This window comes from Aspergillus clavatus, genomic scaffold, assembly GCF_000002715.2.
Source record: "Aspergillus clavatus NRRL 1 1099423829803 genomic scaffold, whole genome shotgun sequence".
NCBI lineage: Eukaryota > Fungi > Ascomycota > Eurotiomycetes > Eurotiales > Aspergillaceae > Aspergillus > Aspergillus clavatus.
The window spans coordinates 2,501-17,192 of NW_001517096.1; the positions used below are offsets into that span (position 1 = coordinate 2,501).

General features: G+C 56.7%; 4 protein-coding genes across 4 annotated transcripts in view, besides 8 other annotated features; 2 read left to right on the forward strand and 2 right to left on the reverse strand.

Moving 5' to 3' along the window:
* Positions 1-1,339, forward strand: part of ACLA_077450 (uncharacterized protein) — a gene marked incomplete at both ends in the record, with an annotated part of 1,668 nt that extends 329 nt beyond the window's left edge. Inside the window, one exon of the mRNA XM_001270423.1 lies at positions 1-1,339. This exon is cut by the window's left edge and continues 329 nt beyond it. Coding sequence (XP_001270424.1) covers positions 1-1,339 — 1,339 coding nt within the window.
* A 516-nt stretch (positions 1,340-1,855) lies between these two features.
* Positions 1,856-3,763: a mobile genetic element.
* A 6-nt stretch (positions 3,764-3,769) lies between these two features.
* Positions 3,770-5,164: a mobile genetic element.
* A 358-nt stretch (positions 5,165-5,522) lies between these two features.
* Positions 5,523-5,552: a microsatellite.
* Positions 5,553-5,743: 191 nt separating this feature from the next.
* Positions 5,744-6,533, reverse strand: ACLA_077460 (uncharacterized protein; the record flags this gene model as incomplete). The annotated part of the gene is made up of 2 exons (XM_001270424.1): positions 5,744-6,471; positions 6,530-6,533. The coding sequence occupies 2 exons, from the start codon at positions 6,531-6,533 to the stop codon at positions 5,744-5,746; spliced, it is 732 nt and encodes a 243-aa protein (XP_001270425.1).
* Positions 6,534-7,993: 1,460 nt separating this feature from the next.
* Positions 7,994-8,869: a mobile genetic element.
* A 717-nt stretch (positions 8,870-9,586) lies between these two features.
* Positions 9,587-9,610: a microsatellite.
* Positions 9,587-9,611: a microsatellite.
* Positions 9,612-9,645: 34 nt separating this feature from the next.
* Positions 9,646-9,972: a mobile genetic element.
* Positions 9,973-10,157: 185 nt separating this feature from the next.
* Positions 10,158-10,460: a mobile genetic element.
* Positions 10,461-11,493: 1,033 nt separating this feature from the next.
* On the forward strand, positions 11,494-12,369 carry ACLA_077470 (uncharacterized protein; the record flags this gene model as incomplete). Its single annotated transcript, XM_001270425.1, has 1 exon — positions 11,494-12,369. One exon carries the CDS (start codon positions 11,494-11,496, stop codon positions 12,367-12,369), a length of 876 nt encoding a protein of 291 aa, XP_001270426.1.
* Positions 12,370-12,788: 419 nt separating this feature from the next.
* Positions 12,789-14,600, reverse strand: ACLA_077480 (hexose carrier protein; the record flags this gene model as incomplete). The annotated part of the gene is made up of 6 exons (XM_001270426.1): positions 12,789-13,254; positions 13,315-13,406; positions 13,494-13,707; positions 13,760-14,300; positions 14,359-14,466; positions 14,528-14,600. The coding sequence occupies 6 exons, from the start codon at positions 14,598-14,600 to the stop codon at positions 12,789-12,791; spliced, it is 1,494 nt and encodes a 497-aa protein (XP_001270427.1).
* Between the last annotated feature and the right edge of the window lie 92 nt (positions 14,601-14,692).

Genomic DNA, 14,692 nt, shown 5'->3' on the forward strand with positions numbered 1-14,692 from the left:
AATCCAGCAGTCACTGGACATTCAGGCCAGCGTGCCTGGCGCCCCTGGGCGCACCTTCGCTGCGGCTCTTTCTGGCGGCCGCGCAGAATCTTCACTTGTTTCTGATCGGATGAGACGGGCCCACACCAACGGTACGCTCGTCACGAATCACCATACCAGCACGGGAAGCTTGCCGGCGCCGGTGGCCCCCCAACGCAGCGATCTAGAAATCCATGTCCGTCGCACCGACCCCGCGGTAGTCAACCCCTACCGACACGACGAGCAGAAGCTTGTCAAACGGGCTAACCAGGCGATCCGGGAGACCCGGGATGCCATGATCAGCCATCGAAAGTTCTCCGCCGGCCGGGTGCTGCCGAGCGGGGACGTGGCGCTCCAAGCCGACAGCCTTGAGGACGCTGAGCGGCTGACCCGGTCCAATGGGTGGACCCTTGCCTTTGGGTCCAATGCGGGCATCAAGAAACAGACCTACGGGGTTGTCATGCACGGGGTGGATCGACGCCACCTCACTGACGGCAAGACTGCCGATTTCATCGCCCGGCTGAAGGCCGACAACGCGGGCCGCCTGGCCGCCACCCCCACTGATATTATCTACGCTGGCTGGCTGTACGGCCAGCGGCGAGTAGATGCCGATAAGCTTCAAAGCTCCCTGGTAGTGGTGGATTTTGACAGTGACCGCGCAGCTAACCGCGCACTGGAGCTGGGGCTTGCGCTTGATGGAAAGAACCACCCTTGCGCATACTATGATAGGAACTTCCGACTGCGGCAATGCTTTAACTGTCAACTATATGGACACATCTCTAAGCACTGCAAACGACCTGCTGCCTGTGCCTACTGCGTAGGTCAGCACCTCTCCACTGTCTGCCCGGACTTGAAGAACCGCGAGAAGGAGAGATGCCCTGTCTGCGCTGCTAGCAAGCAGCCAGATGGCGGACACTTTGCTTTTGACCGTAGCTGCCCAGTTCGCGCGCAGAAGATGGCTGCTATCCGTGCTGAGCGGCTCACTGGCCCTCAGTTCCACGCTTCTGCGGCTTGCTGGGCCCTGGGGACACCACCACAATCGCCCACCGACCTGTCGGTCGACCCCACGCCCGCGGAAGCGGCGGGTACAGCCGCCATGCCGCGGGACCCCCATGCCTCCTCTGCGCGCTCGGAGGCAGGTGTCAGCCCCACGGCTGACGCCAGCAGTGACCGGCCAGACGTAGAGATGGTGGACGCTGAGGATATTAACACCCCCACGGACAACAACATAGGGGCGGGGGCGACTGAACCCCCCCCGCCTACGACCTACCACGCGCGCGACGGCGCGCTCACGGTCAAGCGGGGCTGCCCGCCGGACTAAGTCCTGTGCGGCAGCAACCTCCCGGGATGGGAGCAGGGCCCAACCGCACCCCGAACCAACTATCAGCGCGTCTAGCGGGGACGGCAAGCGCCAGCGCTTGATGGCCCCTGGCTTGACGGTCACGGAAGATGGCATAGTCATGGAATCGCCAGCGGAGCAGCGCCGGCAGGCCTGTTGACTCGCCAGAATCAACTGAGATAAGGAACCCTTCCAACCGGGCTTACCGCAAGGAGCGCAGGAAGGGGAAGCCACCCCCTTCAGTCAGGCCCTCACGCAGGTGCCTAAGATATCCAAGAACAGGAGCCAGGCCGACAGCGAGTCAGAAGATGAGCTGTCAGCTGACGCTAACCAGTTCGTGGATGCCAACGACCACAGCAGCGGCGACGGCGACGACGGCAGTGAGGAATCCTACTAATGTCAGTCCCTAAGCTCCGAATCATGCAGGCCAACGTCTGGCACTCGCGCACGCGGGTGTCAATGCACCTCTTTGGTGAGAAAGGGGTCCACAAGCTCGAGATCCTGGCTATCCAGGAACCAAGCATCAACCGACACACCACGCCGGTGACCACCTACTCGCAAGCCCTGGGGGGACGCTTCCATGTTCTGCTACAGCCGACAGCCCCAGCAGATGTGGGGGCAGACGCCCCTAGGGTCTGCTTCTTTGTCAATAAAAGCCTTGACCCAAAGGCATGGTCCGTACGACATATATGTCGGGACCTCAGCACTCTGACACTCCGCCCCCCGTAACGCCCACCTATCCATATCCATAATATATATAACCCTGACAACCGCGCTGGCCAGCCCAGCCCACTAGGCTCGCTAGCACATGCTCTGCAGGCTCCTGGCGACCACGTGGTGGTAGGAGACTTTAATCTCCACCACCCGATGTGGACGCGCCGGGGATACTGACACCGGCACGAGGCCGCAGACGACCTGATCAACGTGGCGGGGGCGGCAGGCCTTGAGCTGCTTACACCCCGCGGGACGACAACATTCGAAAGGGTGGTAGAGGGGCAGCTGCAACGCACGACAATTGACCTGGCGTGGGCCTCGGCGGGGTTGGCGGACCGGCTGGTCCGATGCCAAGCCCGCCGGGGATGGCTCCACGCGGCAGATCACGTGCCCATAGTCACTGAATTCGACCTCACGCTCCCACCACGGGGCGAGACACGACGCCGAAACTGGCGGGAGGCCGACTGGGGGGCCTTCCAGAAGGCACTGGCAGCGGCTCCCTTACCGCTGCAAACACCAGAAACCCCCCAGGGAGCTGACCGTGCTGTCGAACGCCTTATCCACGCCATTCTTGGGGCTGCTGACGTCGCTGTGCTGGAGGCCCGGCTTTGCCAATACTCCCACGCGGGGTACACAACAGAGCTAGCCCAGCTGCGGACGCGGGTTAACCGCACGCGCCGGCGGGCCCGGGGCGGTGCCGAAGAGGACGTCACAGCTTACCGGCGCGTGGTCCATCGACTGGAGCGCCACAGTGCCAAGGCCGCCACGGCCGCTCACCGGGAGCGCGTGGAGGAAGCCACCCAGTCGCTGGATGGATTCTGGCGGCTCGCCCGGTGGGCCCGCCGACGGGGGCAGCCGCAGCCGACATTCACCCCGACCCTGAGGGTGGGGGACCGCGAGGTTGACGACCTGGAAGGGAAGGCGGCCGCTCTACGGGAAGCCCTATTCCCGCCGCCCCCCAACACGGACCTAGCTGACACGGAGGGGTTTGATTACCCTGAGCTGATTGAGGTCCTTTCAGTTACTGAAGAGGAGGTGACCCGGGCCATCTGGCGAGCCGCACCAAACAAGGCCCCCGGCCCGGACGGCATACCGAATATCGCCCTCCAACGGGCCCTTGAAATCCCCAGCATCAGCGCCTACCTTACCACTCTCTTTAATGCCTGTCTGACCCTAGGCTACTGCCTGGAACACTTCCGCGAATCCACAACTGTCATCATCCGAAAGCCCGGTAAGCCAGACTACACAACCCCAAAAGCCTACCGCCCGATCACCCGGCTTAGCACTGTTGGGAAGGCGCTAGAGGCAGTCGTCGCCTACCGGCTGAGTTATCTAGTGGAAGCCCACGGACTCCTACCAAACCACCATATAGGTGGGCGGCGCGGCCAGTCCTGCGAGCATGCCCTGCACCTTCTCCTTGAGCGGACCCATGCGGCCTGGCGCGCTGTGGAGAGCGTGGCCAGCCTGCCCACCCTGGACGTGTCTGGCGCGTTTGATAATGTCTCCCACCAACGGCTCCTGCACAATCTGCGTAAGCGGCGCGTGCCAGAACCCTTCGTCAACTGGATGGCTAGCTTCCTCGGTGAACGCTGGACAACCCTGGTTCTACTCGAGGGGCCGATGGGGCGCAGCCAGGTCAGCACTGGGATCCCCCAAGGGTCCCCGCTGTCGCCGATCCTTTACCTCTTCTATAACGCTGAACGCCTGCGGAAGAAGGGCGCCCATATGACCTCCGCGCTTGGTTCAATAGCGGGCTCAACATGGGGAACGGGGCTACTTCACCTTCGACGCATGTACACTGCGGTGCTATGGCCACAACTGTCATATGGCTGCTCCGCCTGGTTTATCCAGGGGGGCTTCGGCTTCAAGAGCGGCGTCCGAAGGGTCACCGCAGCCATGGAATCCATTCAGTCTCAAGCCCTATATTGGATCGCCGGTGCATTCCGGACGACATCTCGGGCCGCCCTGGATATATGCCTTGATGTGCCGCCAGCCATGCTGAACCTTGCCCGCGAGGCGGAGGAGGCATGCCTGCGTATCATGACATCACCACTACGACAGATGATCTACTCTATCCGCTCCACATCCACCCGCCCCCCCGACCACCGGTATGCCGACCCAGACAAAGACCCCCTAACCTCACCGCTGCAGCGCCTTGAACGCCGACTCCACCACCGCCTTGGCGTCCGGCCGGGCCGGATTGAGACCGTTAAACCATTCGTGGTCAGCCCCTGGTGGGAGCCACCTGAGACTACTATAGTGGACACTCGGGAGCAGGCGATCCGCGAGCACTATAGGGTGCTGACGGGTGCACACGGCCCGAATGCGGTGGTAGTCTACACGGATGGGAGCGGCACAGATAAGGGGGTCAGTGCGGCAGCGGTGTCCCCGTGGGGCCGCCAAACCCGCTGCCTTGGCTCCCTGGACACGCAAACAGTCTACGCTGCGGAACTTAGCGGCGTGGAGATAGCGCTGAATATCGTCGCCGCGCGGCCACCGTCAGGGTGGGAGCGGCGAGTCACTATCTTCACGGACAACCAGGCGACGATCCAGGCCTGTAGGGACCCACGCAGCCCCTCCGGCCAACACTTCCTGCGCCGGATCACGGTTTTGCTTGACCGGCTCCGCGCCGGCGGGTGGCACATCCGCATCCAGTGGCTCCCCGACCACGAGGGGGTCTACGGCAACGAGGCAGCTGACCAACTGGCAAAGGCGGCGGCAAACAGCCACACCCCTGGCGGGTCGTCAGAGCTGGTGCTCTACGCCTCCCTCCGCCGCCGCCTCCGCCAGCTGCTGCGGGAGGAATGGCACCAATTCTGGATCAATCACGACCACGGATCTTCCCTACGGAAGGTCTTCACGGCCCCGAGCCGGGCCGTGCTGAAGCTTCACGTGGGGCTTCGGCGCGCGGCCAGCTCGGTGGTCGTCCAGATGCAGACCGGTAAGATCGCCCTCGGGGGCTACCTTGGCCGGTTCGGCGCGATGCCCACCACGGAATGTCCCTGCGGCCTAGGTCGGCAGGACGTTCGGCACGTACTAACGGCCTGCCCCCGGCATGCGGCGCTTCGGCTCCGCACGGTATGGCAGCACTCACGGGAAACTGACTACACCCGCCTGCTCAGCGAGCCTAGTCTGATACGACGCGCTGCTCAATTCATGATTGAATCACGGCTCCTGGGCCAGTTCCAGGGCTTACCGGATACATTCCGGGCTGAAGTAGGGGGCGGCGACCCCCAGCCTGCGTAACCGCCGAGGATCGCTTGCAGAGCTTACCTTTGACCAAGATGGGGAAGATGCTGGGGGCCCTACGCTACGCGGGTGCTTAGCCTAGGGACGCACTATAGATGACCATGGGTGATGTGCTGAGATTCAGTGTATATAGTAGTAGCTAGCCCGGCTACCCTTAGGGACCTGCCGCCACTCGGCCGTTAGGCAGATGCGTGAATGAATGATTGAATTGAATTGGATTGAATCGAATCGAGAGCAGCGGATAGTCAGAGAACTATACGAAATTCCCAAGGAGAAAGAGAAGAGATTTAATTCGAAAAACTAACTACACAGGAACGGATTCGTCAATCATACAACCAGATTCGCCAAGAAACAAATCGAAAACAACAACCCCTACAAAGATTCCAAACCATCGAGAGCGGGATCCTGATCATCTTCCGCGCACTACGTGGCCTCCTTGTCCCAAAAATCAGTCTCTTCATCATACACGGTGAGCTCGACAGGAGGGCGGAGAACATCGAGGCGAGCCTCGATGCGATCAACAAACAAGGCAAGATCAGACCGAAACCGTTCAAGAATCCCAATATCAGACCACCGCGCCCGATTCACGGGCCATGGGATGAGCACACCATCGAACTGATGACAACGGTGCTGTGAGGAGGGAGTCATGGATGACCGGAGACTGGTAGGCATTTTCGACGGTGTCAGGTATGAAATGCGCGCCGCGCTCGGGGTCTTAAGTGCCCTGGACATCAGAGGCGAGCTGGCGGGCGCTACCCTATTAGACTTAGATCGGGTCAGGACCCCCGAAGAGGGCGGGACGACAGCGGCCACACCGGGGGAACTTTCCGGACCTGATTCCTGATTGATGATCTCAACAGAGGACACGTCGCCATCATCAGTATTGAAGCTTGAGGTACGATTGTGAGCCGCACGATTAAAGATCATGGGACGACGGGATGGGGGCGAAGGGAGATCAACAGCTTTTCGCTTGAGGGGAGTAGGATCGACCTTGCCTCCCTGAGGTGTATTCGAAACATCTTTATTTTTCTTCGCGGGACTCAACTTGGGAGTCTTTAGGTTTTTGGAACTCAACTCGAGTTCCCTTCGAGAAGGGAAATCCTGTAACTCGGCCGAAATTCCTGAAACAAACCCGAGGCCGCCTAAACAGACTACAAAAATATCAAGCCACTGTCAGCTACAAAGTCCATTCAACGAAAAGGAACTTACTCATTATGGTCATTCGACCACGTCTTCAACCGCTGTTGATGTAAGGAGCAATCACCGCCATGACCAAACCACAAACAATTCACACAGGAGCCTTGGTTAAGGGCTTGGCCCTCAAAACCCGGGATAGTCACGCAACCTCGAAAAGCACCTCGGCCTTTCGAACAAGCTACGCAACACTCGGCACCGGACATTAGCTTTTCGCGGACCTGAACTAGCGAAGCTGAATACTGGGCGGCTGTTTTGATATTGCGTTCGACAGCGGAGCCTTCCTTATCCTTAGACCAACGATGGCTCGTATCGGATCCATTAACTTAACAACCGCCATGTCTGGTTGCATCAATTTATTCTGAGGTGCAACTATATCGATTAGCATTCAAAAGGACATCAAAAAGGGATAGCTTACATCATGCGGCCTCTTCCAATGCACCCTCTCAACGAGGGATGGACAACGAAGACATAACGACAAATGAGGATCGACAGTACGCCCCTGATCGAAGAACGAGGAAAGTGATGAGTGCTCGATAAACAAAGAAAAGATGATACGAAGGGTAATCGGCCACAGCGAAGACGACGTGTGAGAGTAAAGAAGACAACAACGCGGATGAAGAAAGGAAGAAGTGAGAGGGGGTCGACGAAAACAAAATCAAAACAAAGAGCTCGTGATCGTTTTGCCTCAGGCAAAGACTACACGCGAAACTCCCCCCCCCCCCCCCCCCCGGCCCCCCACAACAAACAGGTTCTTTGTTCGCAAACATCGAAACTTGCTCACCAATCTCCCAGGCAACAACTATCTCGATCTTTGTTCGACGAACCTATATGAAAGAGCCGACGACTCCAAACCGATGATGTGGATTTGCCCGAAATGGAAACTATGAGGTTATTCCATAGTATCCTATGGTCCGTGCGAACCGAACTCACCACATTCAGCCTCATAAACGACGCTTAGACTACGCAGGGGAGGATGTGATCCCGACGGTAGTTCAAATCCAAATAGCTACCGAACTAAGACTGAAAGATTCTTGAGGTAAGGGTGAACAGCGTTCGACCTATCTGAACACTGTTCGTGCATCCCTACCTACATGCGAAATGCTTTCTATCCCTAGATTGATATGTTATATTCCCCCTTTCTATCCCTTGGTTAGATAGATAGATAGTACCGAATATTATAAATAGCGGTGAGGAATCGAAGGGAAGAAGACAGGCAGGCAACCCCTATCGTCAATCACCGACTTCGACTGCTACTCTACCATGGCGTATTGCACACTAGTAAATTTCACTTTTTTCTGACAAAAATACTTTTGTCAGAAAAAAAGGTCAAAATGACATGTCATTTTCATTTTGACATTTTGACATTTTAAAAGCCACCCCTACCCGGGTCACCTCCTCCTCAGTCACCAGAGGGACCACGATCGGCTCAGGGTAGTCATACCCGACTGTATCAACTAGGTCCGCATCGGGGGGCGGCGGGAATAGGGCCTCTCGCAGAGCGGCCGCCTTCCCCTCCGGATCGCTATCCGGATCTACACGGACGGGTCAGGCATCGATGGGCACGTTGGGGCAGCGGCGGTATGCCTTGACCCCGCCATCTGCTACAAGCGTTATCTGGGATCGACCACATAACACAACGTCGCGGTGGCGGAGATAGCCGAGCTGGTGCTGGCCCTGCGTCTCATCCGTAATGAGTTAGTCCCGAAGGACGCCCTGGCTGCGGCGCGGCAGGCCATGCGGGCCGGTCTGCCAAGCCCCCTGAAGAAACACATTGAAATCTACTCAGATAACCAGAGCGCCCTACGCACACTGAAAAACCCCCGACAGGGGACCGGGCAGTACCTGATCTTGGCGGCGATCAAACTGCTTGACCAGCTGCACCCCGCGGCAGATATATCTTTTCACTGGCTGGCAGCACACCGCGGGGTCCCTGGAGATGAGCTGGCGGACCAACGGGCGAAGGAGGCAACAGCCTGGAGGGAAGACGGCCAGCGCAGGGGCCTCGCCGCAGTCATGATACCTCACTACCCCCCGCGGGGCCCCCTTAACACGTGGATTCGCCAGCTGACAAGGAACCAATGGGGTGGGCAGTGGCGGCAGTCAGAGCGGGACAACTCCCTCCGCCGCGTCCTCCCGGACGTGTCAGCCCGGTCCCTGGAAATCTACAATGGCCTATCCCCCGTGGAACGCAGCGTGCTGGTGCAGATGCGGAATGGTACGATTGGCCTAAATCACTACCTTTCAACTATCAACCGGACTGACGACGCAATATGCCTGTGTGGACGGGCTCCAGAGATAATCCACCATGTGTTACTCAGCTGCACCTAATACGACAACTTACGTCGGCAGACGTGGGCAGATGGGGCCCCCCAAGACATGACAGAAGCCTTGACGGAGGCAAGGAATGCTCGCCGGACTGCGCAGTTCATGCTGAACACCGGCCGGCTGACATACCTGGCGGAAGCCACCCAGCCGGCGTGGCTCGAGCCGGGTGCCCCCAGCGACACCCGACTACTGAGGGCACCGGCAGACGATGGCTGAAACCCCGTTTTTGCTATATTCTCACACATTTTCACTCCCAGCGGGGGGTGCTGGCGTCCACGGCCCCGACCAACGCACATGAGCGCGCTGCATCGGGCTGCCAACTGGCAACCGTATGGAGCCATCACCCTCTCAACCCTCGTGGCTTGGGAACTCACGATTCCGAACTGAACCGGCGGTCACACAGTGGGGCAGGGGTAGGGAGACAGGCGCCTAGGTGGTGGATGAATGCTGAGGGATAAAACTACATCGAGGGATTGACGACAACGACAGGGAAAGACGGATGACGGTACTGAGGGAACGACGGCATGGGCTGGGGCAGCGGCAGCAACAGCGGCTTCTACGGCTGGACTGGGGGTTGAGGGGTTGAGGGATATATACTGGTCTAGGCGTCCTGTCCTCCCATGTAAATATATAGATATTCGCGGTGGTATGGTCCGAATAGGATGGCCACTAGCGACGTGTGACTGCTGCTCACTAAGAGCCTCCGGCATTGCCCAGCTCGGCGCCGCAACGGAGTAAGGAACAAATCAATCAATCAATCAATCAATCATGCAGGCAATCAGCGCGCTGGGCGGGTCTAAGTGGGGCTGAAGCTGGCGGACCTACGATATATATACACAGCATGCATCGCCCCTGTCGCGCTCTACGCTGCCTCGGCCTGGTATGCGCTGCCGATCCGCGGCCAGAAGATGCGCCACAGCCAGCAGGTCAAGACACTAAACCGCATTCAACGCCGCGCTGGGAAACTAATCAGTGGCGCGTTCCGCACCGTCAGCGGGGAAGCATTCAATGCAGAACTACACATGGTCCTGATGTCCCTCCTCCTCCGACAAAGACGCATTCAGACACTCCTCCGCACGGCCACAACACCAGCCTACTGAACGCACATGCTGGCCCGCCGCCAGCATCACCGAAATCCACTATTCCACACGCCAATGGAGTCCGCTGAGGAAGAGGTTGAACTTGCCATTGGCATCGACCCACGCGACATAGAAACACGAATTCCATGGGCGGTGCCGCCATGGTGCCCCCGGAAATCAATATCGACGAGTCCAAAGAACTCTGTCTTCTCCACCATCAGATTCACGCGGTGGCGTACCCAGAAGCAATCCGGATCTACACCGACGGATCAGGCATTGACGGCCATGTTGGAACGGCGGCGGTATGCCTGGACCAACCAATCCGCTACAAACAGTATCTAGGCGGGACAAATGAACACAACGTGGCCGTCGCAGAAATCGCGGGGCTGGTCCTTGCCCTACGCCTTATCCGCTATGAGCTGATACCGGATGGCGCCATTAAGGCGGCCTATGAGGCCATGCAGGCCGGACCGCCACCATGGAAACGCATTGAAATATACTTTGACAACCAAGGGGCCCTCCGCACACTAGTGAACCCCCGATAGACGACTGGACAGTATCTAATCCAGATCGCTATCGAACTCCTCGACCTACTAAACCCCGTGGTGGATCAACCGGACCGATGACGCGACATGCCCATGCGGACGGGCTCCCGAGACAATCCACCATGTGTTATTCAACTGCACCCAATACGATGACCTACACCGGCAGACGTGGACAGATGGGCTCCCCTGCGACATGACAGTGGCCTTGGCGGAGGCAAGGAACGCCAGACGCGCCGCGCAGTTTATGTTAAACACTGGTTGTCTGACGTACCTGGTGGATGCCACCCAGCCGGGCTGGCTCAAGCTAGGCGCCCCCAGCGACGCCTGACTTAGGGCACCCGCGGACGACGGTTGACTTTCTATTTTCACTATATTTTCTCATACTGTACACTCCCAGTGGGAGGCGCTGGCGCACGTGGCCCTGACCAGCAGATATCTGCTATACCAGGCGCCAACTGGCGACCACACGTCGCTGGCGCACCCCCGACCCTCACGGCTTGGGAACCCGTGGATCTATCTGAAATGGGCAGGGACAGCGTGGGGGGAGGGGGCGGCACCTAGATAGGTGCGGAAACACAGGAGAAAGGAAGGAAGGAAGTACGTATGTGTCTAGGTGCCCTGTCCCCCAACCTTGTATATATATATACCCGTGCAGCAGTACAGTCCGAATAGGATGGCTGCTCATGATGCTGCAGTTAGTACTGCTCATTAGGAGCCTCCGGCGTGGCCCAGCTCGGTGCCGAAACGGAGTAAGGAATTCATCAATCAATCAATTCAGGTCCGCAGACCTCCTAATATATACGCTCTAGGAGTGTGATTGCTGCATACTATCTGCCTCGAATGCAAGAGTCGCAAGCTCCTTGACATGACGTAATCATCACTGGGTCGATGTTCGATCTCGATCGATCACCCACCCCTTGCTATGGGATCCGCTTTGGTTGGGATTACTTGACCCTGGCTTCTCCGACAATTCTTTTCAATCTCTTATAAAACAGTTATCCTCCCCGCTTTCACTGCCACACCCATCATGACAAATTCTAATCTCGGGTTTGCCCTTGTGACTCCGGCTTCACGAGGCCTGGGATTTTCACTTGCCCGATGGCTCCTGTCTAAGACAAACATCCCCGTCGTCGCGACAGCACGAAAGGGATGTGATGAGGTCAGGCAACGTCTTATGGATGGGCTAGATGCTTCCAAGAATGTACAAAAGAGACTAGAGGTCTTCCCTGTTGACGTTACTGGTAAATCCAAGCTCCTTCGAAGTATTGATCGAATACTGATTGTTCCAGATGAATCGAGCATCGAGTCGATGACTGCCGAGCTTCGAAAGCTCTTAGCCAAGACGTCGCTTCGTCTCGCTCTGACGGTTCCCGGTGTCCTCCATGTGGAGAAATCACCAGGACAGATCAACGCGTCCAACGCCTGGCACAGCTTCCAGGTCAACACCCTTGGCCAATTACTACTGATGAAGCATCTCTCCCCGTTTCTCCCGACGAAATCCCAGGCAGGGTTTGCAGTCACAGAGTCTCTTTCGGGGGGCGCGTCGATAAAGCTTCCGTCCCACGCAATCTACGCCATGATGGCAGCTCGAGTGGGATCCATCTCAGACAACCGCACGGGCGGATGGTATTCCTATCGTGCCAGTAAGGCCGCAGTCTTTCAACTAGCGAAGACGTTCGATCTTCACTTGCGTACGAGGAGTCAAGAAAGAGCAATCGCTATAGCCTTGCATCCCGGCACGGTGCGAACCGACTTTACTCAGGAGTACTGGGGCGGTCGAGACATGTTGGAGCCTGACGAGGCGGCGGAGAGACTCATCCGGGTTATTACAGAGATGTCGCCGGGTCCAGGGGATGGGAGGGGGCGATGTTGGGATTGGAAGGGGAATGAGGTCCTTCCTTAGATCGGTCAGACAATGAAGGATTGGGAGTGCCGATGGAGCGAATGTATTACTTTCAAGAGCCATGGCGAAGAGGAATACTAAAACGAAGTTGGGCGTTATTGACTAAACTCAACCATCGTGAAAACCAGGTGAACTTCATCTAGGCGATCTATTGTGGCTTCAAACAATGGTTTTGGGAGGCAGACAGACATGACTATACACACAATCTAAGCAATTGCCATGATTATATGGATAAATTCAAATTATATGGGGTATCATTAAACTTAACCATCAAGCAGAAGGTCTATCTGAACTCTAAAACATTTATGTACAGAATTCTAGTCATCAAAATGATGCCATCAAGCTGGCAAAGTCCAAACACATGGACAGAGATAGTTAGGTTGCTCACTGGAACGAGGCTAATGTCTTTATCCGTTTGATCAATTTTTCTCAACATTGCCAGTCCTTACCACGCTGGAGTCAGTACTCTCGCTATCCCCCGCAGTGTTTCTTGCTTCCTGCTCGACCGAACCGAACCCGTATTGAAAGGCCACTCTTTCGATCTCTTCGTCCGACAAGCGCGGCAATTCCTTTGCGGCGCGCACGTAGCTCATGTTCTCCAGGTATCCCTTGGCGAAGATTAAGTCGATTTCTTCCAATGAGCGGCCCGCCGTCTCGGGATAGAAGAAGTAAATCACTGGAATGAAGCAGGCGTTGATCACACCGAAGAACAAGTACGTGCCCCAGCCGATGTCTCGGATCATGATCGGGGTAACCATGACGATCAAGAAGTTGAAGAGCCAGTTTGTACATGTCGAGATGGCGTTGGCCTTGGCACGGGTCTTGATTGGGGAGATCTCCGCGGGATACAACCAGGGAAGAGGAAGCCATGTGGCACCGAATGTGCTGATTCATGGACGTTAGTTTCAACCAAGTTAACCATATTAGGAACGAAGAAACACTTACGCGATGTAGGTGAATAGACCAACCGCCGCACCCTTCGCTGCTTGCTCGGTGTCTGGGATCAAACAGGCAAACGTGATGATCATGGAAAGGCTCTGCCCAAACGACCCGATGAGGAACAGTTTGCGTCGTCCCACGCGTTCAATCAAAAATCATGACGTCATTGCAAAGTTTGAGTATACAATCATGTTGACCCCACCGAGAATCATAGCCATGAACTCGGTCTGATTCAAAGATTTCTCGAACAGAACGGGGAGATAGTAGATGACAGCGTTGCAGCCGCCAATCTGCTGAAAGAATTGGGAGGACGAACCCAACAGCATGCGGCGGAAATGCTGAGTTTTGCCACCAGTGAAAACCGCCGACATTGGAGTTGATTTGCTTGCTTGGCCGGAGCTACAACAAATCAGTATCTGAAAGCAGAACATATGGGAACAAGGAAACATACGCTCGGAGGGAGTCCAATATCAGGGTCTTCTGCAACTGAACATCGCGGTGGGCAGTCCCCTTGCCCATCAGCGCGGCAATCACCCGCTCACCTTCTTCGTAGCGCTCACGAGCGAATAGCCATCGTGGAGATTCGGGCAAAAACCACAGACCAATGATGATGAACAGGCCGAAGACACATTGAAACGCAATGGGGAATCGCCAGGTAAGATCAGGAGGTCCGTATGAAGCACCGAAGTCGACCCAGTAGGAAATCAAGGTGCCGATTGCGACTGTTCCTCCCTCGATGCAGATCAGGAGACCTCTATTTGATGTTCGGGAGCATTCTGCTTGGTAGGTCGGAATCGTGGAAGTGTTCATGCCGTTTCCAATTCCTGTCACGACTCGTCCGATACAGAACTGAGCAAGAGGGACATGACCGGGGTACGAGGTGACCTGCATGATGACCCCGATAATCATAACCGTGGCACCCAGCATAATGGACCACCGACGGCCGAGCCAATCACCGCATGCTAAAATGAACAAAGCACCTGCGAGACAGCCTAATTACCTAGTTAGCATAAATGTGCCTGGGCAGACTCGGTGCTCGAGTTCACTAACCAAGCTCATAGATCGCTGTGACGACACCCTGCATGGTCGAGTTGCCTTTCGTTGCCGTGAAAACATTGTTGAACGGATCAGCGTCAATGATACTGCTCATCACACCCTCTGTGAGCATCGCATGTCAGCTTGGAAACCAGTTATTTGTCCCTTAGTTGGGAGGACATACGGTCATAGCCGAAGAGCAAGAACCCCATGGTTGCACATGTTGTAACAGACCACATTAGCTTCAGGCCAGACATGCCGGCAAAAGTTGGAACGGAAGACATGATGGATGCCTTCTACTCTGCCAAGTGTGTGTAGCCAATCCTCAAGAGAGACATCAGGACGAAGA